At 43.2% G+C, this 25,337-nt stretch overlaps 1 protein-coding gene across 1 annotated transcript in view; it reads left to right on the forward strand.

The window, feature by feature from the left end:
• Positions 1-1,498: 1,498 nt before the first annotated feature.
• LOC8040166 (cytochrome P450 3A9) overlaps positions 1,499-25,337 on the forward strand; it is a 28,609-nt gene continuing 4,770 nt past the window's right edge. The window contains exons 1-12 of the mRNA XM_029980150.4: positions 1,499-1,588; positions 2,906-3,002; positions 3,119-3,171; positions 4,683-4,779; positions 5,969-6,088; positions 7,223-7,311; positions 7,605-7,753; positions 9,082-9,197; positions 11,476-11,575; positions 17,931-18,088; positions 20,251-20,339; positions 20,729-20,866. Of these exons, the coding sequence (XP_029836010.2) occupies positions 1,539-1,588; positions 2,906-3,002; positions 3,119-3,171; positions 4,683-4,779; positions 5,969-6,088; positions 7,223-7,311; positions 7,605-7,753; positions 9,082-9,197; positions 11,476-11,575; positions 17,931-18,088; positions 20,251-20,339; positions 20,729-20,866 (1,256 nt within the window). The 5' untranslated portion in view covers positions 1,499-1,538. The remainder of the gene's footprint in view (positions 1,589-2,905; positions 3,003-3,118; positions 3,172-4,682; positions 4,780-5,968; positions 6,089-7,222; positions 7,312-7,604; positions 7,754-9,081; positions 9,198-11,475; positions 11,576-17,930; positions 18,089-20,250; positions 20,340-20,728; positions 20,867-25,337) is intronic.

Consider the following 25,337-nt stretch of genomic DNA (forward strand, 5'->3'; position numbering starts at 1 on the left):
TAAGTTCTGACAAGAAAATGTGTCCATAAGCAATCTAAAATAAATTCATATTTTTTTTTCAGTAGGGTGGTTAAGGGTCTTCCCTCGTATATGAGAAGTATAGCCATTGCATTATGACAGGTAAACGGGGAGTTTTAACGCGCATCACGAAGTAGTGATACGCTACCGCGCACCGTTACGATGCTCATCAAGATCAAAATAGGCAGGGGTGTCGATTGAACCTAGGATGCCTGGGTTCTGCCTTGCGAGCTTTCGCGAAACCCGTTCCTATCTATGGTGACTATTCACAACACAAACATCGAGCCAATGAGTCATGAGTAAACGCCGTGTAGCGAAACTTCTCTATATGACGTAAAAGCGAAATAGCTGAATTTGGGAGTAGGTGTCGATCAGCACAGCCAATGCTTCAATCGTTCCTTTGACTGTCAGTGGTAAATTATATATTGACGCAGAAAGGGCGGGCTTGATACAAAAAAGTGTTTGCATATTTGACCTACTTTGACCGTTTATAAAGCGGAAGCAGATCTTAATTCACGACAATTTTCAGTTACCATAAACTGTCAAGTAAATCTCCAGTCAATTCAGATTGTTGGACAGGAGCTCTGACGCAACTGTGATAATCACTGATTTTCCTTAAAAATAGCTTAACACGTTAATTGCACCTCTGAAGTAGTAATCCAAATTAGAAGTTACTCTTATTGTTTTCGCGAAGTTATAACATTTTCAAGTGCGGACCGAGAGCCTGAGGGGCTCTATGTTCGAAACTGAAAACGTGACGTCGGATTAATAGGGGGGCAGTATATCTTGTTACTGATGGGTAAAAAGAAATTTGATGACATAATTAAAGCCATAAAAACTCACGCCAAAGAAAAGAGCACACATTTTTTTTTATTGTCTGCCTGCTCGATTTTTATGCTGAAAATCATGGTACGACAGATCGCCGGAGAGAGCGGGAAAAGTTGAATGTTGGTTTTTGCATAACGATCCTTTGCCGTTCTATCGTAGCTATTTTAAATTTACACATAATAAACACCTCGCTAGGAGGAGTAAAGCCGAGAAAGTTCGAAAATGTGCTTAGTTTGGGTAGCTCAAGGGAACACCTATTGCGCAAAATACGAGGTACAATTGTAGGAAGTAGCTGGTGCGAGCGCTTCAGCTCTTGCTAAAGATAATTAGCGTTACAACTGCGGAAACCCTCGATCCCATCCCGAAATGTGTTTGACACGTGTGCAAGAGAGACAAAAGAAATACGTTGATAATGTTACCTTTAAGTCGATGCCAACCGAATGATGCCGCAATGGATGACAGATTAGAGTAGCTCATTGTTGAATGCAAGCCTTCCATCTCATGCCTTAAGAAACGTCATCGTTTTCCGGAAAATTACTGGTTGCGATCAAACGCATCGCACGCATCCGACGCGTTAGTCGCTATCGGCATTATTATCGCGAGTCTGATAGCGACTGGTGCGTCGGATTTCCTATTTAATGAACGTCTCGAATCCCTCTGGGAGCAGTGTATGTTATGAACAAACCTCAACCATGTCAGTCACAATCATCTTGCTCGTTGTCTTTGTGACACTTCTGTTCTGGTGAGAACCTCTTCCGAATTTGGTGCTTTAAAATTGGCTCTAGATTTGCAAAGCTTTGAAAACGTTATGTATGAGGACTCTTTTATTCCGCTCGAAGCCAACTTTTGTCCTAGTAATGCTTCACCATAAACAGGCTAAGATATTTTTATTTAGTGAGACTCGGTATAGCTTTTTGGGGTTCGAATACATGAAAATATAAAAAATCGAGGATGGGGTCCGTAAACAGAACTTCTTTCATCTTTCAAATCTGTTTTTTGGCCCCCGTCCTCGTTGTTCGATTCATTCATGTATTCCTATATATTCATCAACACGGTAGTTTTTAATGACTTTTATGGTCTTGTGGTGCATGAAACATCTCCAGTCAAACGACCACATTTCATATTAAAAAAAAACAAGATGCCATTTCCTGCCCTTGAGATGATACGTTAACATTGAAACGCCGTCTTTCAATTATCGTATACGTACTGTACGAGAAGATTATAGCGACCTCATTATTTATGATATCGTGTTTAGCTAACCCGTTTAGAGCACGGTGTTTTAATAAAACGTCAACCCTTTGGGAAAAATAAAATGACATGTTTTTTATCGTAAATTAATTAAGGGCACACATCCGTGCATTTATTAAAAGGGACTGTACAATCGCGCCAAATGAAATATGGTAAATGCATCTGTGTATCCGTTTCTTGAAATTTATTTCGTCTCGTGGATTTTCTAATTTAACTAGTTTTTTTTTCTGTTCTGACAATAATTACCATCTGCAGTGTGCGACACAGTCAGCGTGAATGCAAGATCATTGTATTTTTTTCATTCAAGCAACACAGTATATTGCCACCTTTTACAATAGCGCACCACACGAGTTCAATGCAATTTAGCAGTGCTAATGACAGATCGCCCGGAAAAAATGGTAATTTTGCGCCAGTAATTTTGTGTTGAGCTGTGTATATCTTGCATGGCTTGTCGGTGATATCTTTTTTGTTAATTTCATTGTGGACAAATACACATTGAGGTGAGGTCTATGTCGTCAACCATTCTTTTGCACTTTAATTTAACAAAGTGTATGAACAATTTTATGCAAAATAACTTGATCTAGATCTATTGAAATGCGTTAAAATTCTGGAGTGTCAAACGTGCATTTCGTTCGCGTAAATTTGATCAAGAGGATTTAGCGTTTTCATTTTAAAATAAGTGGTATATAGGTTAATTGTTGTATGTTCCAATATCAGTGCATATCACTGTGGCTTTAAACTAAATTTGTCCTAATTGTTACCTGGCAAAGATGGCGACTTTGAACAAATATGGCTACTATGTATATTTCAGGAAAGTGCACAGGACCTTTAGTTTCTGGAACGACAAAGGCATACCACATGTTGGAGCTTTTGACTACCTGCTCTACGCGTACGACATTTTTACAAAGGTGGTATTACTTTCTAATAATTTTTAATTCGTCTATGATATCTGCTTTTCCCTATAAAAAATTCCCCTTTCGGTGATACTTTAAATTATTTACTATAAACATGTTATTATTTTCAGCCCATGTACGAGGCTGTACGCAAGCACTACAAGCGTCATGGACGATTTTACGGGTAAGTGTTCAATTCCACTTCTGCAATCTACGAGTTGTAAAAAATTTCGCATTGAGCTACTTTCACCTGGGCGTAAGCACACCGATGGGGACAGTGTGCAAGCGAAGATAGCGTAACTGTGGCCTTTGATAAAAAAAAAGATCTAATGAAAGTATACTGAGTTTCCACATTGAGAAAACAACCCAGTAAATGCACTGAAAACGTATATTCGGCCTGATAATGGTATAATAAAATATCATATAATTATACACACCTTAGCAGCGCGACCGGTGGACGCGCGGACCGGAACATTGAAGTACAAGTGTTCTAAAAATACAAGGTGCCCTCTAAAATAAAAGTTGCAGTTACTTTTTTTTATTTGGTCCTATCAGAGAAATAAAATACGGACCGCCATAAGCTCAGTACTTTGCCAAAATGTAGCGCAAGCGGTTCGACTATATGGCAATGTTTTAAAACTTATCGTTATGCCGTTAAAGCATATTATAAGCGATTAAAAAAACAATCAATGGAAGAATAGTGACCGGCATACTCCACAAAAATATAGAGATGAAAGTGTGTGCAAACGGGCTATATTTTCATATTAAAATGTAAAATTTTTTTTCATATAATATTCGAATAAAATGACGGCTACTCCTGAAACTTTGACATTTCGCTCACACAGCTAGCGCTACAATTGGGCGGGAATCGGGCGTTCAACAATGCGTAATATATTTCTAAAAAAAAAAAAAAAACTGCAGTTTTTTTGTTTTTGTTTTTTGACGCGTTGTATACATTATAAGTCTAGTTCAGAAGAAAAAAATTATACACATACATTTTAAGTATACGTCGATGTTTCATGTGAGTACGAGATTAGTATAACTCATTTTAATAGAATTTTACCAATGCAGAACAGTTCCGACATCCTATTTCAAGACAAACACGCAACTACTCTGCATAGTCGAAACTTAATTTTGTTTTTCTGATGTCACCGTGACTGCGTCATTTGTTATATAGCTGCCCCTTTTTTGTGATCGGCGTTTACATAAGCAACACTTTATATGATTTCGATGGCACCTTGACTTCATCGACATTAAGCAGGGGGTTGCTTTAGAGAGAACCAAAATATTAACGTGCGCTAGTACTTCGGAAAATTTGTGTTCAATTGACTCCTAGTTTTACAGTCAACACTCGTAGATTTTTGTTTATCTTGTAGCAAGGTAGAGATGATTCGCACGGGGTTACTATAAAGGGAGCCGTTTTACTGCAATGAAAAAAAGAATAACAACTTCGACGGCGTTGCTTTTCTACTTCAAGCACAGTTTCTTACGTGTAACTTATAACTTTAGAAACCATAATTTTGGATAGTTCAGCTGTTATTGCAATAAAAAGGACTACATTTCGCTGGAGCGGATTCATTCGTTTTAGTGCTTATCATTCTTGTTGAGTAAGCAATTGGTCTGTATGCCCCAGAAAACGTCTTGTAGAAACAAAAAATTATATTATATTAACGCTTGATATTATAATTTCCACAGATCCTACCAGGGCCTCGCTCCCAGCCTGTATGTTGCAGAACCTGAAGTCCTCGCCGAAGTATTTGTCAAAAAATTCAAGTCATTTGCGGACAGAACGGTATGGTGACACGTCTAGGCAATCGTATTTAATTAGCTCTGAATAAATAGAAATGACACATCAAAAAGAAATCACCATGACAATGTGTGGGCATACATGTAGCTTAGCCCCATGTTGTAGCCCAAGAAACTTGGTCCAAATCGCGAGCTAAGAGCATACTTTTCGTGTAAGTCTCGTTAAAGTATGAGGCGCTGCATGAAATGAGTCATCCGCGTTAAGTCCTTATTTCGAACTATGTTTCTTCAGGCTTTGTCCCTTGAAAAGCACCACGAAAGAGCCCAAGGACGCAGGTGATATAGCAATCGGGCACTAACTAACGCCTTCGAGAAAAGACGGTTATAAAATTAAACGAATGAAAAAAAACAACACAATAAAACAGGTCGAAAAGAAAACTCGGAGAACTACAGAAAAAAAAGGATACAAACACAGCCCTCACTGAAAACTCAACATTCTACTCCAGCACAAAAGAGCAAGGAAACAACACACGGTGTAGGTAGGAACTAAGCACGCGACCCGATCAAATAGCCCCAGCATGTCGACAGGCGATTAGAGAAATCGCGTTTTTTTTTTTCAATGCCTTTTTTACTGAAATTTATTGCAACCAATTAGAAAGGTTGCGCCTTTTTGTTCCATGCTAGGCAGCTAGGAGTACCAAACGTGTGCCAGTTATTTTGGCGTTCTACGGGGATATACACAAACGCGGGCTCCGATGTCACGCGATTGTTGTCGCGTTGCTGACGGCGCATTTGCAGTATCAAATCTGTTTTCTGTGCAAGCACAGTGCTCGCACCTCGTGTGAAGAAACGCCAACTTGTTTGTAAAAAAAAATAAAATAAACACGCGTTCACCTATTTAAAATCTTTGGTAAAAAACTAAACAAAAAAAAATTATCTCCACATCTTAGATTGGAAAAGCGCCAGAAAACAAGGACAACAGAAGGAATAGACAAAACGATGCGTTACTTTCAACTGAATTTTTATTCGGAAAAACAAACATATATATATATATATATATACACTCAAGCACCCAAGTAGCGCATCGTTTCGTCTATTCCTTCTGTTGTCCTTGTTTTCTGGCGCTTTTCGAATCTAAGGTGTACCAACTTGCCCAACTCCACATTTTTTTATCTCCACATTGCGGTGTGTTCGAGTACACTATTTAAATACCTGGCTCGTTTCCCTTTTTACAGATCGGACAAAAGCTGGGGAACAGTCTGAGACAGAAATCCATCTTTAATCTCTCCGGAGACGAGTGGAAGCACGCCCGCTACATCCTTTCGCCCGCCTTCACGGGAAACAAACTCAAGGCAGTACGTGAGACAATGGTCACAAACAGCTTTATCAGAGCAGAGCACGGCGTATTGTATTTACGCTTTTTGCCTCGTGATTAGTTCTTCGACGCTCTTATTGGCAAATCCCAAAATCTGATTGGCTGTGAAGGAGTAATATGCGATGTTCGGGTCTTGCCGTGTTGGGCGTTGCTTAGAGGGAAGATAAAACTCTCGAAGAAGACGTCTGAGTTAGGAGAACACTTCAATGAGGAGAGCAAGGTGTTCTAAAGTTCGTCGTTTGGCTCATCGGAAGACGAGCACGCCAATCAATGGGCGACGTCGACAACGCGTAGATAGTGCACGATGATGACACAGCCAAGCTCGCGCTCCGATTGGTCGAGGTCGGATGTAAACAAGCTCACGCGGACGCATTTGGTGGGAAAACAAACGCACGAGGTGCGCAAGGACCAGACGGACTTGCACGCCATATGCGGAGCGCAAGTTCGTCTTCTGCTTGCGCAGGGGTTGCACTGATGTCTGAACGCTAGACTTTGAGGGATAGTCCGTAGACCTCAATTCTAGCTGCCTTGAGGTCTACCCACAATCTTTCCAATCGGTGCCCATCAGAGCTCGGTGTTCAGGCGTCACCGCGACCCCTGCTCAAGCAGCAGACGAACTTGCCCTTGTCTTATATCTTTCTGTCCCGTGAAATCAGTTATCGCACTTACCTTGGACGCAAGTGTTTATTTTGCATCGCATACGAGCAGCGATTGCCGAGGGCATCCTGCCATCCTATCTGCCGCTTGCTATCTCTCTGGAGCGTCTTAGCGTTGTCGACGGCATGCCCGAGCCAGTTTAGTGGAGTGCAAGGGTCATCGGACCCCGCTGATGACGTCACTTTGGATAGTTTTTTCTCTCCGCTCTCGCGCTTTCCCACCCTCGTCGCACCGCAACGGTCGAGTCTACGTCGAAATTTTAATCAGCTATTATTACTCTTCTACTAATAAGTTAAAAAAAAAAAACCTTTAGACAGCATTTTTATAGTGGGTATGTTAACACTTTTACGGTTTCTTCGAATTTGAAGCCCTATTCAGATTTTTTTCTAAGCTCTCGGTGATTGCAGAGGGGAAATTAGTCAACCATGGACTACATTCCCTCCAAAATGTTTTGCAGGCAGTTCCGAGGATTGTTAAGGTCACCGAGAGGTTGACGGCCCGCTTAATAGAACATGCCAAGAACGGAACTCCGGCTGCTGCAAACGAGTGAGTACACGAACATGATTAAAATATTCTGAATTCGGATTAGAGCATAGCTTCTCCAAGTTCAGCAAAAGTGAGCGCTCTCCGTTATTTCTCTAACGGCGGAATAGTCGTCTTGGCCTTTTTATTTTTGTAATCTAACTTGCGCGTCTGCCAGTATAACAATGTTTTTAAAGGCCACGGTCTCACAGAGAAACAGAAAAATTTGGGTTGTAGCTCATTCTTGCTGATTGCGTTGCTGTCCACACCATATACCTGTTCCTGAAAAATGCTTTTCGTCTCGGCGAAATGCCCAGGCTCCTCCATAGCTGCGCGAGAGACACGACAGCCGCCGTTGTGTTCAGCTTCGACATGGACAGTCACGTGGACAAGAAGCATCCCCTGATGGTCTGCTTCGAGAAGCTGTTCGCTGAAGTGGTTCCCAGCTGGAAAGTGCTGCTCCTGTGTAAGTGCACCTGGGCGCGAGAGCTGCCTCTTACCTACCCTCCTCGTTCTACAAGTAGCGAGTTGAGGAGAGAGTATGCATACAAGGCGTTCTGGCACAAACCCGAAATATCATTAGATTTACTAAACTCCCTACAGGACGGCACAGCGATATGAGATGACGCAATGAAGACCTGCACCCCGATGCCAGATGAAAACAACCAAGTAATAAAAAAAAGGACGAATGAAGGAAACGTCGAAGAATCGTCATTAAAACGACGTTGAACGAATTATGCGATGATAAGTTTTTTAGGATAAGTTTTTTTTATAAGTTTCCTATATTTGGAGGTTAAGACGTATGACATCAGAATGAATGACAGGGCAAGAAGTACAAAGCGTCGCTCTCGTAGTCTCTGGCCCGGACTCGCCGCCTTCCGTCGTGTTTTGGTGATTTGGCCTCGCGTGCACGTTAGAAGCGAGCTAGACGCCTGAAGGCTATCCGAGGTAGCCAACTCGCACCCAAATAGGAACAGTTGAAGGCATCCCGGCCGATCTTATTCTTTCACTGATAATAGGGGGAAACGAAAACGTAATGCTGAGATGTTTGGTGTTTGTCTCCGTGCTTCGTCTCCGGTTTTTTTTAGAAAAATGTAGAACGTATATTAAGCATGGTCTAAATCGTCAGATTAGTTCTGGGTTAATAGTACACAGATACCTAAATTTCAGTGTCTAGATTTTTATTATTCAATGATTTCTTCTATTAATTCCCGAACACTTTCTGCCAACATGTGAAGAACAGTTTATCAGGTGTGTTTTACTTTTACCCCATTTCTGTGGTGTCGTTTTGCAGGTGTGATGCCGTGAAAATCATTGCAGGAATATTATCAATTAGAAAATATAATAACCACAACAATCGCATAACTGTACTACTGATGATTCTCGGCATTTACATAATCTCTGTAGAACCGAACGCATGTCATCATTTTTCTTTGAATTTCTATTGTACTATAAAAAGAAGGAAAGTATCCCTGAAAACAACTCCAGCAGTTACGTGAGGTTGCCGCACTACCTTATTATATTTTAATTTCAGCAACTTTCGAACATCGAAAAAGAAGGCTAAATTGAATACATTCCTTAAAACGTTAAAAGTACAAACGATATATTTCATACGAGGAAAATTATTTAATACATTTAAGCAGGCTAGCTCGCGATGTAGCATCTTTAGGTCGCAGCATTCTCTGGAACAAAGCTTTAGACGAAGAGTAAATCGTTTCGGATATAACACGCAAATATATCTTTTTTTATGATAACTATCATATAATAACAGAAGATGAATATTTTTGTATCCAGTTACGATGCCCACCATCTTCAGGCATCTCCGGCCGAAGATCGAAGCCAAAGGGGACACGGATGACTTGATTCATTTTGTGGGGCTGATGGCCGATGACCGAAAGAGCAAACAAAAGGTGAACATTTCTTGTGTTTTTTTTTTCTCAATTTAATATAAAATTATTATTCAGTCTCTTAAACAAAAAATAATAATGATCCCCAGTTAAGCTCTTTCCTTTTTGCACAGGAACCATGCGATGTTATATACCTAAGGTTATGGTTTTTTCGTGTTTTTTATTTTACCTTGAAACAAGCAAGTATGCTTTCTTTTTTTTTTTCTTTTTTTTTCTTTTTTTACGGCAAAGCTTTTTATTCCTAGGTTCTAGTATATCAAATGCGGGATCAGATCAATACCACCTAGAGCAGAAGGCCTGCGCGTTTCCTCCTCTAAACGTCATCACTAGTAGATCCCCTCAGCGCCCCCTAGGTAGCGCGGATGAGCACCACCGTCTGCTACATCGTCTGCTACATCATCTGCTAAATTACCTGCTTCAGCGGTTTGTGTAGCACATAATGAAACAGATCCTCACGCCGAGTGTGTGTTGCTATAGCATACGATCAAGTTCGACGTTCACGTGAAGCGTCAAATGCATGAGTGAAAATGCCTTACTGCTGTGCGAAGGGCTGCAAAGCCCTTCGCTGGACGCTGGACGCTGGCACAGGACGCCGTTTTTGAGGGCGCTGTTCATACTCCGTTCACTCTTAAGCAGAACATGCAGACAATGCCACAAGCACGAGAGCTCGAGGTCGCGGCTTTGAAGCGCCCTTCCGCAGAACGAGCGCGCGCGCTAGAAATGCACTTCTCAAAGCCAGGAGCGCGTGCTAGGTCGCGCTCCTGGCCGAGGGAGCGTTCGCATGCACGTGGCAAATGAACTGGAAGCTGGCACCAGGCTCGTGCTCAGCAGTCGATCACACAGCTGTGGCCGCCAGTGAATGCGACGTAGTTGGGACGGAGCCCCTACTCTCGTCAAGTCTCAGCCTGTTTGCCGCTTGAAGCGGGTCGGGGATCTCCTAACAAAATGTCCTACGCAGGCCTTGCCTTCTGGGTGGTATTGGTCAAACCGAGCGTAGACCAACAATTTTGTACAGTTAATGCTGCCGGCGCCGCACGCGGGTGCCATCCCCACGCGCGGCGTCTCTCTCCCACCTGACATTCTGCAATGCTGCGCGCTTTTCGGCGGCCATATGCCGAAGATTGCGCCACTGGACTTCTCAGTTGGACTTCAGACTTCACATGGGTCGCACTCGTATTATACGTTCCGAAGAGAAGCAGCGGGAATAGGAGGAGCGTCCAGGCGCCTAGAAGCGAGAATGGGCACGCCGTCCACGTGAAACTGCCGTTGCTACTGCTCCTAGCCCGACATCAAATCCTACCAGAGCGCCAGCTTCGCTGGACTTCCCTCTTCACGGAGTCGAAGGGCTCTCAACGTTTTTAGGGGCGAAGTTCCATTAGGGTCTAGCCTTGTCTGTCCGGTGTCCGTGCTCACATCGATCTCGCTGGTGCTCGTGCTCGTGCTCGTGAGCTCACGCGCTCACGTGCTTACGAGCATGTGAGCACGTGCTGACGTGCTCGTGTAGGGAAAAAAAATAAAATATGACGAACAGAAATATTTGCGCAGTCGATAGGATTAAAACCTGTGCGGGGAAACCCCAATGGATTTCTAGTTCATCGCCTTAACCACTCGGCCACGACTGCGGGACGAGTAGGCGGCTCTGAGATGTGCTAGTAAATCAAAAGCTGGGGATGTCATGGATGAAACGTTGCATGTAGTTGCTGAATGTCTATGGAGGAGAGGGCGCTGCGGTCAAATGCGTATATAATAGCGTTAAACTTTGCATACATTGGCTCAACGTTTATAGACGAGAGGGCGGTGCTTTCAAATGCTGAAATGCATATATAACCATGCTCCATATCACAAATTTTCTTTGTGACATGGATGAAAACGAACGAAAAGCTCGGCATGCTGCGGCTCAGCGTCGACGCAGACAAGCACCACCAGTGCTTCGTCCCAGTCAACATCATTCACCACGTGAAGATGCGGTCAATTTTTCTTTGGGGTGGAGGGGGGGGGGGGGGTGTATTTTGTTCTCACAGATTCGGTGTCACGTTGTGGTGTCGGTAAAAACATTTGCTTTACTCCGGATTTACGTAGAAAATATGACATGGGCACGAGAAACGTGCAGGCGACCGTCATACAAACAAGAAACAGGCCTCCAACAGTAAATAGAGAGTGTATGCATTTCATTTGATGCATTTGCAGTGCGGCAGCGGCCTTGAGAATGTTGTTAACTAGTGTCGTGCATGTGTGTCGCATTTTAACATTGAAACATCGATCTCTTTTGAACGTTGTACAGAAAGAAGACGACATCCTGCAGATGTTCCTCGACAGCGGGTATGTGGATAGCAACGGGAACGTAGTCCCAGCCGTGAAACCTCCTCCCGATGGCGAAAAACGTAAGCGAATTCAAACAAATTTTAGTTTTCATCATGTTAATGACCCTTTATATATATTAGGGACATGTTATGTGTCTAGACAGGTGATCGTTTTATCTATTTTTATTCTAAACTCAAATATAGGTGATATGATAAAATTCTTAATGAACGCAGCAAGTCGCCGTTCAGTTTATACATTATGTGTTGTTTATTTTTTTTGTGTATTGTTGAATCTATAACTGATGGCACTGAAGAATTTTATTCGAGCGAGGGATTTTCTTCCCACAAGTGAACAGACAAATTGTCTACTTACGCAACCCATAAAGTAAAACAGAGCGACAGCTGACGTAAGAGGTCGGTGCTAATAAGGTATCATTTAGATGCACATGAATTGAGGAAATGGTAAATGTGCATGCTCGCGTCATAGAATTCGCATAGGCATTTCGTATTAGACCGAGTAACAGACCGGACGAAGATGCCACGGACTTTTAGAATTAATGTAGGTGTATTTAGTAGAGGGCATTTCAGCTGTCTGGGTAAGAGGGGGGTATGTTTTTGTACGTCACTTCGGCAGAAATAATCACATGTACTAAACGAAAAGCGCCAAATGAACATGGACAAGGATGTAGACAAGACAAAGTTCATTATCAAATAAAGGTTTATTGAAACAAGCACAAAGTATTAATACATTATTTCTGGCTGCTGGTTGAGAAAATACAACTCTGTATTTGTCAGGTGAATTGACGGGGAACTAACGCACTTGCTTTGAGATAATATAGTAAAGGTGAAGGCGAGCTGGTGAATGTTAACCATGTTGAATAACGTGAAAATGGGGCAGAAGTGAACAAATAAGTCGAAAGAACAAAAAAAAAAACACAAAAAAAAAAACAGGACGACGTCTTAAACTTAGCCACCAGGTTTATTTAGCCCGCCTTCTTTTATAGCCCACAATCAGCCACCACCAACACAAACGGGGCCACCTCTAAACAGTTCAAACGCCAAACCCTCCAATCAGCCACAACCTACACAAAGGGACAACTTCTAAGCAGTCCAAACGCCAAAGCCTCCAATACGCAAAGTAGTACTATGGACGGCCTCCATTCTGATATATATACATATATATATATATATATATATATATATATATATATATATATATATATACATACATATATATATATATATATATATATATATATATATATATATATATATATATATATATATTTATATATATACCAGAATCCCGCATTTGGACAAAGTTGCAAAAGATATATGTATTCAATATAAAAGGCCAGATAACCGAGGTGTCGGACAAAACTTTTTCCGATGACTTTTTAAAGCGACATTGCAGAGATGACCAAATAAGTCGAAGAAACAGAAAATGGCAGGACGACGTCTCAAACTCAGCTACCAGGTTTATTTAGTTTTCTACCAGGTTTATTTAGATTTCTTCTCGCTTCATCGTTTAATGTGACACGAGCAAACGCGTAACAGTGGGCCTCTCATTGGCTTCACATGACACCAGGTATAGTTGGGTTATACCCAACCACATGTCCCAAAAGCTGGTTTTATGATAAGAATGGCAGTAATAATATTATATTTAATTATTTCCATAGTATTTATTGCATTGGTGTCGGGATATATTAAACTTTTAAGCGAGAATTTAGTTGAGTAGGCACCCGCTAAACGGTAAGCATTTTTCCGATTAACTTCTTTTTTTGCGGCCGTTCTTTCTTTGATTGAAAGAAAAGGAGAACGAAATCTTCTCACTTGACTGACGAAGAGCCTACCAGGCTCGAAACGTTTCATCAATCTCACTTTTTTGGCAACCTCCTCGGCTAACTCCTTTAAGGGCTAATATTTTGTTGAGTATATATATATATATATATATATATCTAGAGAGAGAGAGAGAGAGAGAGAGGGAGAGAGAGAAAGAGAGGCAGAGCGAGAGAGAGATTTATCTTCGTACTTTAAACTGCATTGTATTTTGCGCGGTTTAGTTTGAGGCCATAAATTTTACCTGAGATTTATTCCAGCGGCATTCAATATTTATTTACACCTCCATATTTTTATCACAGATACTGGCCACTTAGAAGCCGGTAGATGCGTTCACTTTCTTAACATATTTCTTCTAGAGACGCATTCGCTTGCGCCAGTATTTTCACTCTCTGCAAAAGCCACGTTTTGGAAATGCGCCTTGCCCGCGCATGGACAGTCTCACCAGACGACTGCGTGCTGCGACGCCATACACGGCACGGCGTTGTTGTCGGAAAAGCTCTAAGCTTTTCTAACGTATGAACATGCTCGTTGCATTTTTGAATCTAACGGATAACGTACTTACGTAACGTATTTGGAATAACGGGTAATGTAGTTACGTTATTCATAACAACTTCTTGTTATGAAAAAAAGTACACTTGGCTAATTTTTTGAGTTTCTGGACGCCAAGAAATATAATCTCTCCAACTCAGCCCACGTACTTCAAAAGTGTTTTCTCACTTTTCTCAGTTGAAACCGTGAACAGATAAGGTATTTATGTCAAGTTTCTGCAAAGTCATAATATTTCCTGACGTATGGTATTCATGTATAGCGATCGCGTCAACACAATGAAGCGATTTAATAAATAAACAAAAGGTGGCGCAAAATTAACGTGCGTTACTTTTTGTCTGTGAAGGTAAAGCGTTGCTTTATATGAGGAAACGAATGTCCGTAACGCGTTTCTTTTATCTGCAAGCAAGGAGTAACGCATCTCGTTAGTTTATTTCGGCAGCGCTTACAACTGTACTGTCAACTCGGCGATGACCGCGAAATGGCGCCACAGCGAGGTTTTTATCTTATCTTATGAAAAGAGTGCTAATAGCCGGGTGAGACTGAATATCGCACAGTTAAACATCCGAAAGATAGCATAACGCGTCGGAATTTTGGCTTGACGCGACCGGGCACGGCTTATCACACCCTCATGTGAACACACGTGTTGCGGTGATAGGCCGCGCACGGTCCGGTTAGGCCTTCTTTTCAACGCGTCCTGAGACCCGTGGAATGTTTGGGTCGTGCGTGCGCACCATCCCACCTGACTTCCAAGAATCCCCTTGTCTGAGGCCTACAAGAAGATAACGGGAAACCTGCGACGACTCTCTTTCGGATGGCTGAGCTCGAGCCCCTGGCCAGCCGCGTGTGCGACCCACTTTGGAAACTCGGTTCCGAGGATAATGAAAACGCTGTCATACGTGTAGCAGCAGCCCATTCGGCTCAGCGAGAAATATGTTGAGAAGTTAGACACATCTAGAGTCACCGAAAGCCTGAGGGAGGCAAGGCATATTTTCACAATTTCAGCCTCAATTTACCTTTGGTTAAAAGATAAATGTGGGCAATAAAAGCAAAACTTAAAAGAAAAAAAAAAACGTGTTTGCATAACGACGGCGTTTTTGCTGCCAAGGGATTTCTTCTGCGTGTCATCTGCTTTCTTTCGCTGGTCCGACATACCTTCGGACGCTGCTCCCGACGCCATCTATCAATATGCGCGCCAAACGCACCCCGCAACTCGACTCCGTCGTCTGCGTCGCCATTTGCCGTTGACTCTGGCAAGTTTGTTGGCCCTATCATTTACAGAATGGGAGCTATGCTATGTACATTTACAAGAAAAAAGTGAAAGCCGTTTACCACTGCCTGTAACGCCGAATTGGAGCGCAGCTCTTGAGGAGGAGGAGGGGAGGGCACTGGGGGCCACGTGTTTTCGGGGGGGGGGGGGGGTCACGTGACCTTGGGAGGGGGGGCACATGGGGGCAAACACGTGCCCCCCTCAGAGGTCACGTGACCTCGGGAGGGGGTCACGTGACCTCGGGGTGTCACGTGACTCCCCAGCTCACGTGACCAAAATTTTTCCGCTATATTTAGCGGGGAAAATTTTCCGCTAGATTTAGCGGGGAAATTTTTTCCGCTGGATTTAGCGGGGAAGTTTTTTCCGCTAGATTTAGCGGGAAAATTTTTTCAGCTAGATTTAGCGGGGAAATTTTCCGCTAGATTTAGCGGGGAAAATTTTCCGCTAGATTTAGCGGGAAAATTTTCCGCTAAGCGAGGCAATTTTTTCCGCTAGATTTAGCGGGGAAATTTTTTCGGCTAGATTTAGCGGGGAAGTTTTTTTCGCTAGATTTAGTGGGAAAATTTTTTCCGCTAGATTTAGCGGGGAAATTTTCCGCTAGATTTAGCGGGGAAATTTTTCAGCTAGATTTAGCGGGAAAATTTTCCGCTAAGCGAGGCAATTTTTTCCGCTAGATTTAGCGGGGAAATTTTTTCCGCTAGATTTAGCGGGGAAATTTTCCGCTAGATTTCGCGGGGAAATTTTTCCGCTAGATTTAGCGGGGAAATTTTTTCCGCTAGGTTTAGCGGGGAAATTTTCCGCTAGTTTTTGGCGGGGAAATTCTCCGCTAGATTTAGCGCGGAAATTTTTCCGCTAGATTTAGCGGGAAAAGTTTCCGCTAAATTTAGCGGGGAAATTTTTTCCGCTAGATTTAGCGGGGAAATTTTTTCCGCTAGATTTAGCGGGGAAATTTTTCCGCTAGATTTAGCGGGGAAATTTACCCATAATGCACCGCGCGGTTACGCCGACGGCGACGCCGACGGCGACGCCAACGGCGACGCCGCTCAAGTCGGAAACGGGGGCCTAAGAGCTGCGCTCTAAAAAACGACTTGTGCAGTACAACGTTGACGAAAATTTTAGATTTCTACATGCTGGCGTCGATATTTACGGTCCATTTTAGATCGACCCTGGTGACTTGGGTCACTCTATATATTCCTCGTGCGCTGGCCTGGGAGCGCCGTGAAAACGGACTCGTGAGGACTTGCTTTGGGCAGTACAGGCGCGTGGGTCTCAAACTGCCACTCATGTTGAGGCAGTATGGTGCGGACCGCGAAATCACAAAATAAAGAAATAAAAATTCGAACGCGGTCGAAGCACGGGTCGAAGCAAAGACTCTGACAGCGTGAGGCAAGAAACGAGGCTTTACGTGTTCCAAAAAAAAAAGAAGAAAAAACAACATAAAAACAAGTGTCAGGACGTTAGACATTTTGATTTCATCAGGCAGAGATAAAAATTGCGTACCCCAGGGGGGGGGGGGGGGGGGGGGTCATGAATTCGGCCCTTTTGGTTGTCTTGCGGCATTGTTTCTTCAGAACTGCACATAAAAATAAAATCTCAGCGAAGGTGCAATAAATAGTACGAGACTCAGTCAGGGGACTTTTCTACTATCTGACATGAGGGCGCCACAACTTGTTGAAGGTTTCAGCGCAGGAGGTTTTCCTCGGGCTAAAATGAAGCAGATTCCAGTTTGCTTAAAAGTGTTTGTTATATTTCTATTTTTTTAACGTCGGATTTGAGGCCGTCACGACATAGAAATACTTCGGTGGCATAGCCGATTCACAAGGACACTTTTGACAATAGCAAAAATTGCGTTGCGTATTGTATACGTCACGATGGCATCGACGGGACCCACACCATTCTTCACAGATATTGGCTGGATCAAAATGGTGTCGGCACAATGTTTCAGACTTGTTGCCAATATCGGCACAATCTTGTGTGCTGCCTTGGCGGTGCATTTCCACGTCTTCGTTAACGAAGACGTGGCAATGTACTGCCCAGGCACCACATTACGAAAATTCGCCCCCGCTTGCAAAAGATGAATTCATCTTTTGCAAGCGGGGGCGATTTTTGAACTCACAGTTGAACTGGTAAAACGGATGCAATCGCGACGCGTAATGTTGGGCTTGTGTCGAACGGAAAGTGCGATCGTAGTCGAAAAAACTATATTCTACCTCTTCCTAATCATACGCGACTTCATGTAGCGATGAATTATACTTGATGTTCATACCGCCGTACACCAGCAACAGTTTTACCAAAGCAATAAACATGAACGGCTACGAAATCATGGGTGTATGCGACTGCATCACCATTACGCCCCTTTCACAGCCTGCGACCGAAGGGCGCACCATTCGCCTATACAGCCTTTTACGCGGTTTCCTACACCATCGCTACAAGTGGGGTGTAAAGAAGGTGTGTAAGAGGTGTAAATCATCAGCACACCCTTCTTACAGGCACCGATATTCAGAAATTGAGTAAAAAGGTTTAAAAAAGTGTTTTTTTTTTATAAATTACACTCTTCTGATGCGATTATGGGTGTTACAATGTTTAGAGTGTTCCCGCGCCTCACTGTACGAAAAAGAGGAACTAAATAACTGCACAACATGTAGCGTCTACTGTACGAACCCAATTCTACGGTTTCTGGGCGGCCTTTAAGGATCATTATCTACATGCCCTTGCTGCGTTAGCCATGGCTCAGCGACATTCTGTTGATTTCGAAATAAATTCATAAACGTTTTTCAGCCCTGACGATCGTGGACATCACCGCCCAGTGCCGACTCTTCTTCGTTGCTGGTACCGACACCGTGATGGCGGCTATGATGGCCCTGGCGTACCTGCTCGCTTTGAACTCGGAATGTCAAGAGAAGCTCATCAATGAAATTGACGCTGCCGTGAAAAAAGTAAGACCGGGGACATGTTTCCGTCACATTGCGCTTATTATGAAAAATGAGGCAATGATTATAAGCCTGGCATAACTTGCATAATAGTTAGTGATCATCAATCTTGCGTTATTCTTAGGAATATAATTTAGTAGAGCCGTGTGGGAACATCCACTGGGTATCCACCATCAAATAATGTTTTCGGTGCTGGGTTATTATAAACTAGAAATAAAAGGACGCAAAGGTCTGTTATCCTCCCCAACGGCAATATGTCGGGGACGAGAATAATTAGCTATATCAGTACTCGAAAACATAATCAAATGTATTAATCATATATTGGGTTAATACAAGGCATCCTTTTTTTTTATTTGGAGAAGGCGGTCGTTACTTGTTGAGATATTTTTTTTTATTTCTCGAAACAACATTGAAATTCGTGCGTTCATTATTGTCAAGGTTAGCTCACAGGACGATTGATTTGAATCTGGCTGCTTGGCGAATACTTAATGTTCCCCCTTATGACTAGTAGAAGGTCGGGTGTTTGTGATTTGACTAGGATTACGTGTTTTCAGCTTATTTTTTGCGAAAAAAATTTTTTTTCAGTTTGTTTATCTTTGGAAAGCCAGAGTTTATCGGTTTCCTTAAGTGTCCTTAAGTGCTTTTATTCTTTCTTTGACTCTTGTACCTTCACCAACCCGCTCTTTGTTCTTTATGTTTTATCGGAGTTTATGTTTGCTAAATTTTAAATTCTTCGAAATTAGGGGCTTATTTTACATACTTCTTTTCCAAAGTAAGAACGTATATTAAACGACACAAACGTCCATTAAATTCATTAAAAATTCACCAGTCTCGAGACATATTTATGCAGCTGCTTGGGTACTGAGGGCCTTGTTGGAGCCTTGTTATTGGAGCTACTAACTGTCCAAAAACAAGTCTCGAAAAAAAAAAAAAAAAGCCAAACTCCTCGACACAATGTTTTCAGCTGTCCTTTCTATCCTATGGAATATACTTGTTTATATCTTTAACTGTTATAAAAGCACAACCCCTCTTTCCTCTAAGAAACGCAAATAGCATGGTTCAAACTGGAAAAGGGAACAGTGCCTTTTATGTGGTCCAGAAGTGCACTGACCCATTGCATTGTACAAACCTTGACGAGATGAACGAGAAACTATATTGTCATTGGTCCAAAATGAGGAAAAACTGTATGGACTCTTTGTCAGAGCCACTAACCCTGTGCTCTGAAAACATTTATACGTAAATTACCTTCTTTCTTCTTGATATTTATTTTGCCATCATGACCTCAAAAGTCGGAATTAATCGGACAAATCCCAATTGTCAAACCCTTTACAGGCGAGTGTTTTTCGGAGTTTAACGAATTTATCCGAAAACAAGCAAAAATAGAGAGAGTGCACAATCAAAAGCTACCAAACATTTTTTTCTTGCGTCAAATCTGCAAAATCCGCGGCGTTGCGCAGTAGGTGGCGCTTCGTTCGTCATATTTAGCCCTTGCCTCAGTTACGTTCTACGACGAAAACATCACCGTTTCCAAAACACGCGACATGCAAACAAAATCTTATTTATTAATGTCTGTATTCCTAATGCTGTGTTTCGTTTGTGAAATGGGATCTAGTTTCTTCTGTCATCATCTTCAACTCTGGCGTTTAAAACTTCACCCGGAAATATAAATATTGCTGATATTTTAATTACAATATTTTAAATACTAGTGATTTGGTCGTGGCGTTCATTTTCCCACAGAATAATGACTGGGATCGAAAGCTTAGTCATTAGGCTTTATTCACAAATCATTCCAGAGGTTTCTTACGACTTTAAAATAGCTAGCATAAATATATTATATGTGGTTTGGACTTTATTCAAACGTTCCTAACGATGTCAGCTAATGTATAAAAAGAGGAGATTATCCAGGGATGTGCACCTCTTGACGAACAAAAAAACTAAAATACCATTGTAGCAGCCGGAAACATCAAGCGTGTAAAATTGAGGAAATCGGAGAGCTAGAAAAGCTGAATCCGAAACGTTTAAAAAGAAAAAAAAAATAGGTCCTTGAAAAAAACATAAAGGACTCTTCACTCACGTATTGTTCATGAGAGCACGCAATGTCTACGTAAATCTTCAGCGTGCATTGAAGCATAGTCCCTTACATTCTAACTCCCTTTTTCCTCCTCCAGGATGGGGTAACATACGAGAGCATTCAGTCCATGGTGTACCTTGAAGCCTGTGCAAAGGAAGCGATGCGAATGTACCCAGCTGCTATGTTGTGAGTGACCCAGAGATTACAATTATTACGGGTAGAATAGACACAAGCATATTGACGTGAGATCTGAAAGCCTGGCTAAATATATCCAGCAGAGTGATTATAGATTAAGCGCAGAACACATTTCATGCAGGCACGTTTTCACGTTCTTTGCACACTTGCATGGGAGACGTAATTACACTTTATGCAGATTCTCATTGTATTAAAAAATAAGGCAATATATATAAAGTAAAAAAATGAAACAAAAATTATAATTTGTTTGTTGGGTTGTGAGTGGTGTTTTTCGCTGCTCTTAGACAATGTATTCCATATTTCTTTCGAGTAAAAAATGCATTGTGAAGATCTCTTTTGAACAACTCTATCCTCTGAACACGTCCTTCGTTACTTCATAGCCTGATGAGGACTTGTACTGAAGAAACGACGCTCGCTGGAATCAACTTCAAACCTGGAATGAATGTGGATATACCAATTGCCGGCATCCACTATGACCCGGAGTTCTACCCTGACCCCGAATCGTTCAAACCGGAAAGGTAAGCATACATCTCTTATTTTCTATTTGCACTATGAGCAAGACCAGTTGGATCTACCGAGGACTAGCGTGTTGGTTGGGCAATGGAGCGGTAGAAAGTGCCAGAAAACGGCGAGAAATGAGGGCGGGAGGGGGAGCACTACAGGTTACATCAAGTATTGGACAGAGTTCGTGAGGCCATTGAAGAGGAACTATAATGTTTGCATTCTTGGATGAATTGAAGTGTATTTGTTTTGTTTCCGGTGCCTTCTTCTCAATGCACGTTTCGACTGTTTGTGAGGTATGGTTTGGCGTAGTATTCTGCATCATATATATATATATATATATATATATATATATATATATATATATATATATATATATATATATATATATATATATATATATATATTGTAAGGAAGACAGAAGCTCAACGACCGCTTTCAGTGATGATTATATTCGAACTGGCCCGCGGTTGCGAGCACGGGCCACACGAGCTATCGGTGATGACGATGATGGGGTAGATATGACGATGGCCGATGACGACGATGAGGGTGTTCATCACATCACCCCCCTCCTCGGGGGGGGGGGGGAGGGGGGGGAAGGGGGAAGCTATTGCAGTGGTGGGTGGTATGGTTTCAAGCGGTTCACGTGTAGAACTTCCGAAGGTCGACGGCGGGCATCCGAGGAGGAAGAAATGGGCTCAGCGAGGTAGGAGACAGGTGATGTTTTCTCGGTGATTCGATAGGGACCGATGTACTTGTGGAGGAACTTGTCCACATGGCCAGGTTGTCGGGCTGGTGTCCAAACCCACACAAGGTCACCAGGGGAGTAAGAAGTGTTCGTGTGGTGCTTGTCATAGCGGTCCTTGGTGACCTGTTGATGCCGCGACGTGCGGAGCTGCGCGAGCTGGCGGCATTCTTCGGCGCCAAAGATGAAGTTCTCTAGGAGTTCACTTTGATTGTTGATTGAAGGAGCGACAGGAAAGATGGTGTCCATTGTGCATGATGCTTCGCGTCCGTACACTAAGTGGAAAGGGGAGTAGCCCGTGGTAGACTGGAGGGCAGTGTTATAGGCAAAAGTTACGAACGGGAGTACAGTGTCCCAGTTCGTATGGTCGGGGGAAACATACATGGATATCATGTCTGCAAGGGTCTTGTGAAAACGTTCGGTTAAACCGTTTGTCTGTGGATGATATGATGATGTTGTTTTATGAATTACGTTACAGGCTTTCAGAATAGCTGTAAGTGTACTCGAAAGAAACTGCCGTCCTCGGTCGCTTAAGAGGACTTGTGGCGCACCATGACGTAGAAGTATGGTGTGTACAAAGAATTGAGCAATTTCTTCAGATGTCGCAGAGGTAAGCGCGGCAGTCTCGGTGTATCTAGTTAAGTGGTCAACGGCCGTGACTATCCACCGATTACCATGAGAAGAAACGGGGAACGGACCGAACAAATCGATTCCTACTCGTTCAAGAGGCGCACTGGGGCAAACTAATGGTTGCAGCAAACCAGCAGGGGCAGTCGTTGGACGTTTTCTACGTTGGCATTTCAAGCAGGACTGAACATATCTAAAAACAGTTGTCTGAAGCTGCGGCCAGAAGTAGCGTTGCCTAATGCGAGCGTACGTTTTGTTAAACCCCATGTGTCCTGAAGTAGGGTCATCATGAAAAGATCGAAGAATGTCAGTGCGCATATTACGAGGAACTACGAGAAGCCAGCGGTATCCTGAAGGGGAAAAGTTGTGCCGGTAGAGTATACCATCTTGGAGAGAGAAGTTCTGTAACTCTTTTCGCAACTTTTTGTGAACGAAGTTATTTGGTTTCTTAAGGTGGTCGATGATGCCTTTGATCCATGGGTCATTGGATTGCTCATGTGTAATAGAGTCAAAATGGAGTGCTGAGACATCAAAAACGTCATCCATGTTTTCAAGCCGTTCATCTGGTTTGTCTACTGGACATCGAGATAGGCTGTCAGCGTCTGTATGTTTGCGCCCAGATTTGTATACTACTGTGTAGTTGTATTCCTGAAGCGCAAGCGTCCATCGACCAAGTCTGCCAGTGAGATCTTTCAAGGAAGAAAGCCAACATAACGCGGGGTGATCGGTCACAATAGTAAAATGTCTTCCGTAAAGATATGGCCGGAATTTGTTAATGGCCCAAACGACAGCTAGGCATTCTTTCTCGGTTATAGTGTAATTCTGTTCGGCGGCGGAGAGCATTCGGCTCGCATAGGCCACAACATATTCTTTTAGTGTGTTGGGATCGCTCTGCAATAGAACAACACCAAGGCCATATCCACTGGCGTCGGTGTGCAACTCTGTAGGGGCAGAGTCATTAAAGTGCCCCAGGATTGGATCGGACTGGAGAGTGGCTTTGAGAGAGTGAAATGAGTCTCGACATTCAGGGGACCAGATGAATGGTGCGTTGGCCTGTAACAACCGTGTAAGTGGGGCAGCCAGTTGGGCGAAGTGAGGTACAAAACGGCGAAAATACGAGCAGAGTCCTAGGAAACTACGAAGTTGTTTGATATTAAGAGGAACAGGAAATTCGTTTACTGCCTTGAGCTTGTCTGGGTCGGGTCGAATGCCATCTTTGTCCACTAAATGCCCAAGGATCTTAATTTGTCGAGAGGCAAAGTGGCACTTTTTTGTGTTGAGTAGGAGGTTAGCTTTTGTGAGACAAACGAACACTTCGGACAGGCGAAGGAGATGGTCGTTAAACGTACGAGAAAAAATAATAATGTCATCAAGGTAGCAAAGGCATATGTGCCATTTAAGGCCACGGAGAACGTTATCTATCATGCGCTCAAATGTTGCCGGCGCATTACAAAGGCCAAAAGGCATCACGTTGAATTCAAAAAGACCGTCAGTTGTAATGAAAGCTGTTTTTTCTTTGTCTTCTTCCTTCATTGGTATTTGCCAGTAGCCGGTCTTTAAATCCAGGGATGAAAAATATTCGGCTCCTTGTAGGGTGTCTAATGTGTCATCAATCCGTGGTAAAGGGTATACGTCCTTACGAGTGATCTTATTGAGTCTACGGTAATCAACGCAGAAACGTATGCTGCCGTCCTTCTTTTTTACAAGGACTACTGGTGAAGACCAGGGGCACGAAGATTGACGGATGATCCCCTTACGCAGCATTTCTGACACCTCTTGGTCAATAATACGGCGTTCTGAAGGAGACACGCGATATGGGCGTTGGTGAACTATTTCTCCAGGAGGCGTATTGATCGTATGTGCTACCGAGTTTGTTGCGCTTGTGAAGGACGTGTAAACGTCAAAGCGCGATTGGAAACGAGTTAATAAATTAATTAATTGCTTTTTATGAAACTCTCCCAGGTCAGAGTCAATGGCATTCAAAAGTATTTGGTTGGATATAACAGGCAACGTTGGAGGGTCAAAATGATGTGTTGATTCGAGCGAAGCAAGTTCCAAAGAATTATGTGGTTCGATACTTGCGACGACTGTGTCCTTTAAGAAAAGAAGTGGCTGGTGTGTAACGTTACATACAGGGAGCACTGTTTTGCCATCGGTAAGTTTAGATAGGGCATAGGGTACGATGAACCCGTGCGATAGCAAGACGGTAGACAGAGCAGTTACTAGAAAAGTCCCCGAAAGGCTTTGTTCGCTCGAAAAATTCATCAGGAAAGATGCTAGCGGGGGAATGACAGTATCCTCACAGGCCCGTAATTTGGTTTCAACGATTATGGAATCAGACTCGCGGTTATTTGAATCCCCCAAACTGACGCCTTTGCAATTAATGACAGCTTCAGCAGATTGAAGAAAATCCCAGCCTAGAATCAGGTCGTGTGTACAAGACGACAAAACCATGAACTGAATGGTGTGGCACGTACCTTGTATGAAAACGCGAGCCGTGCACTGAGCGGTGGGATGAATGATGTCTGTGGACGCCGCCCGCAATGAACAACCATGTAGGGGTGTTCTAACTTTGTGAAGACGTAAGCAAATGTCCTCTCTTATCACGGAACTAGCCGCCCCTGTGTCAACTAAAGCGTACAGGAGTAAGCCGCTGATGTGTACCTCGATGAGATTGGATGGGTCAGAGGGAGGATGATGAAGACTCTCCCGTGACGCAGTTGCTCCTCCAACAACTGCGGAACCTAGTTTCCCGTATTGGGCCGCGCGTCTCTCCTCGAGATCATGGGTGAGTAAGAGCGAGGATACGGAGATGGGGAGCGGCGCCGTGGAGCTTCCGGACGACGTGCTGGATAGGGATCCGGGGGTGGAGACTGATCCCGCGGCTGGTTCCAATACCCTCTGTTGTTTCGATCTCGACTATAGTAGTCGCGGGTTTCGTAGTCCTGTTGTCTTCGTCGGCAAACTCGTGCCACGTGGCCGGTAATCCCACAATAATGGCAGATTGGACGCGGCCGATATCCCCAGGATCCGTAGTTGGGATAAGTGGGGCGGCTGCTCCAAGGGGGTAAAGGACCCCTGTTAAAAGCAGGCGAGATAGAAGCCAGAGCAGGAAG

Source organism: Ixodes scapularis, unplaced genomic scaffold, assembly GCF_016920785.2.
Source record: "Ixodes scapularis isolate PalLabHiFi unplaced genomic scaffold, ASM1692078v2 PGA_scaffold4__175_contigs__length_147842914, whole genome shotgun sequence".
Taxonomy (NCBI): domain Eukaryota; kingdom Metazoa; phylum Arthropoda; class Arachnida; order Ixodida; family Ixodidae; genus Ixodes; species Ixodes scapularis.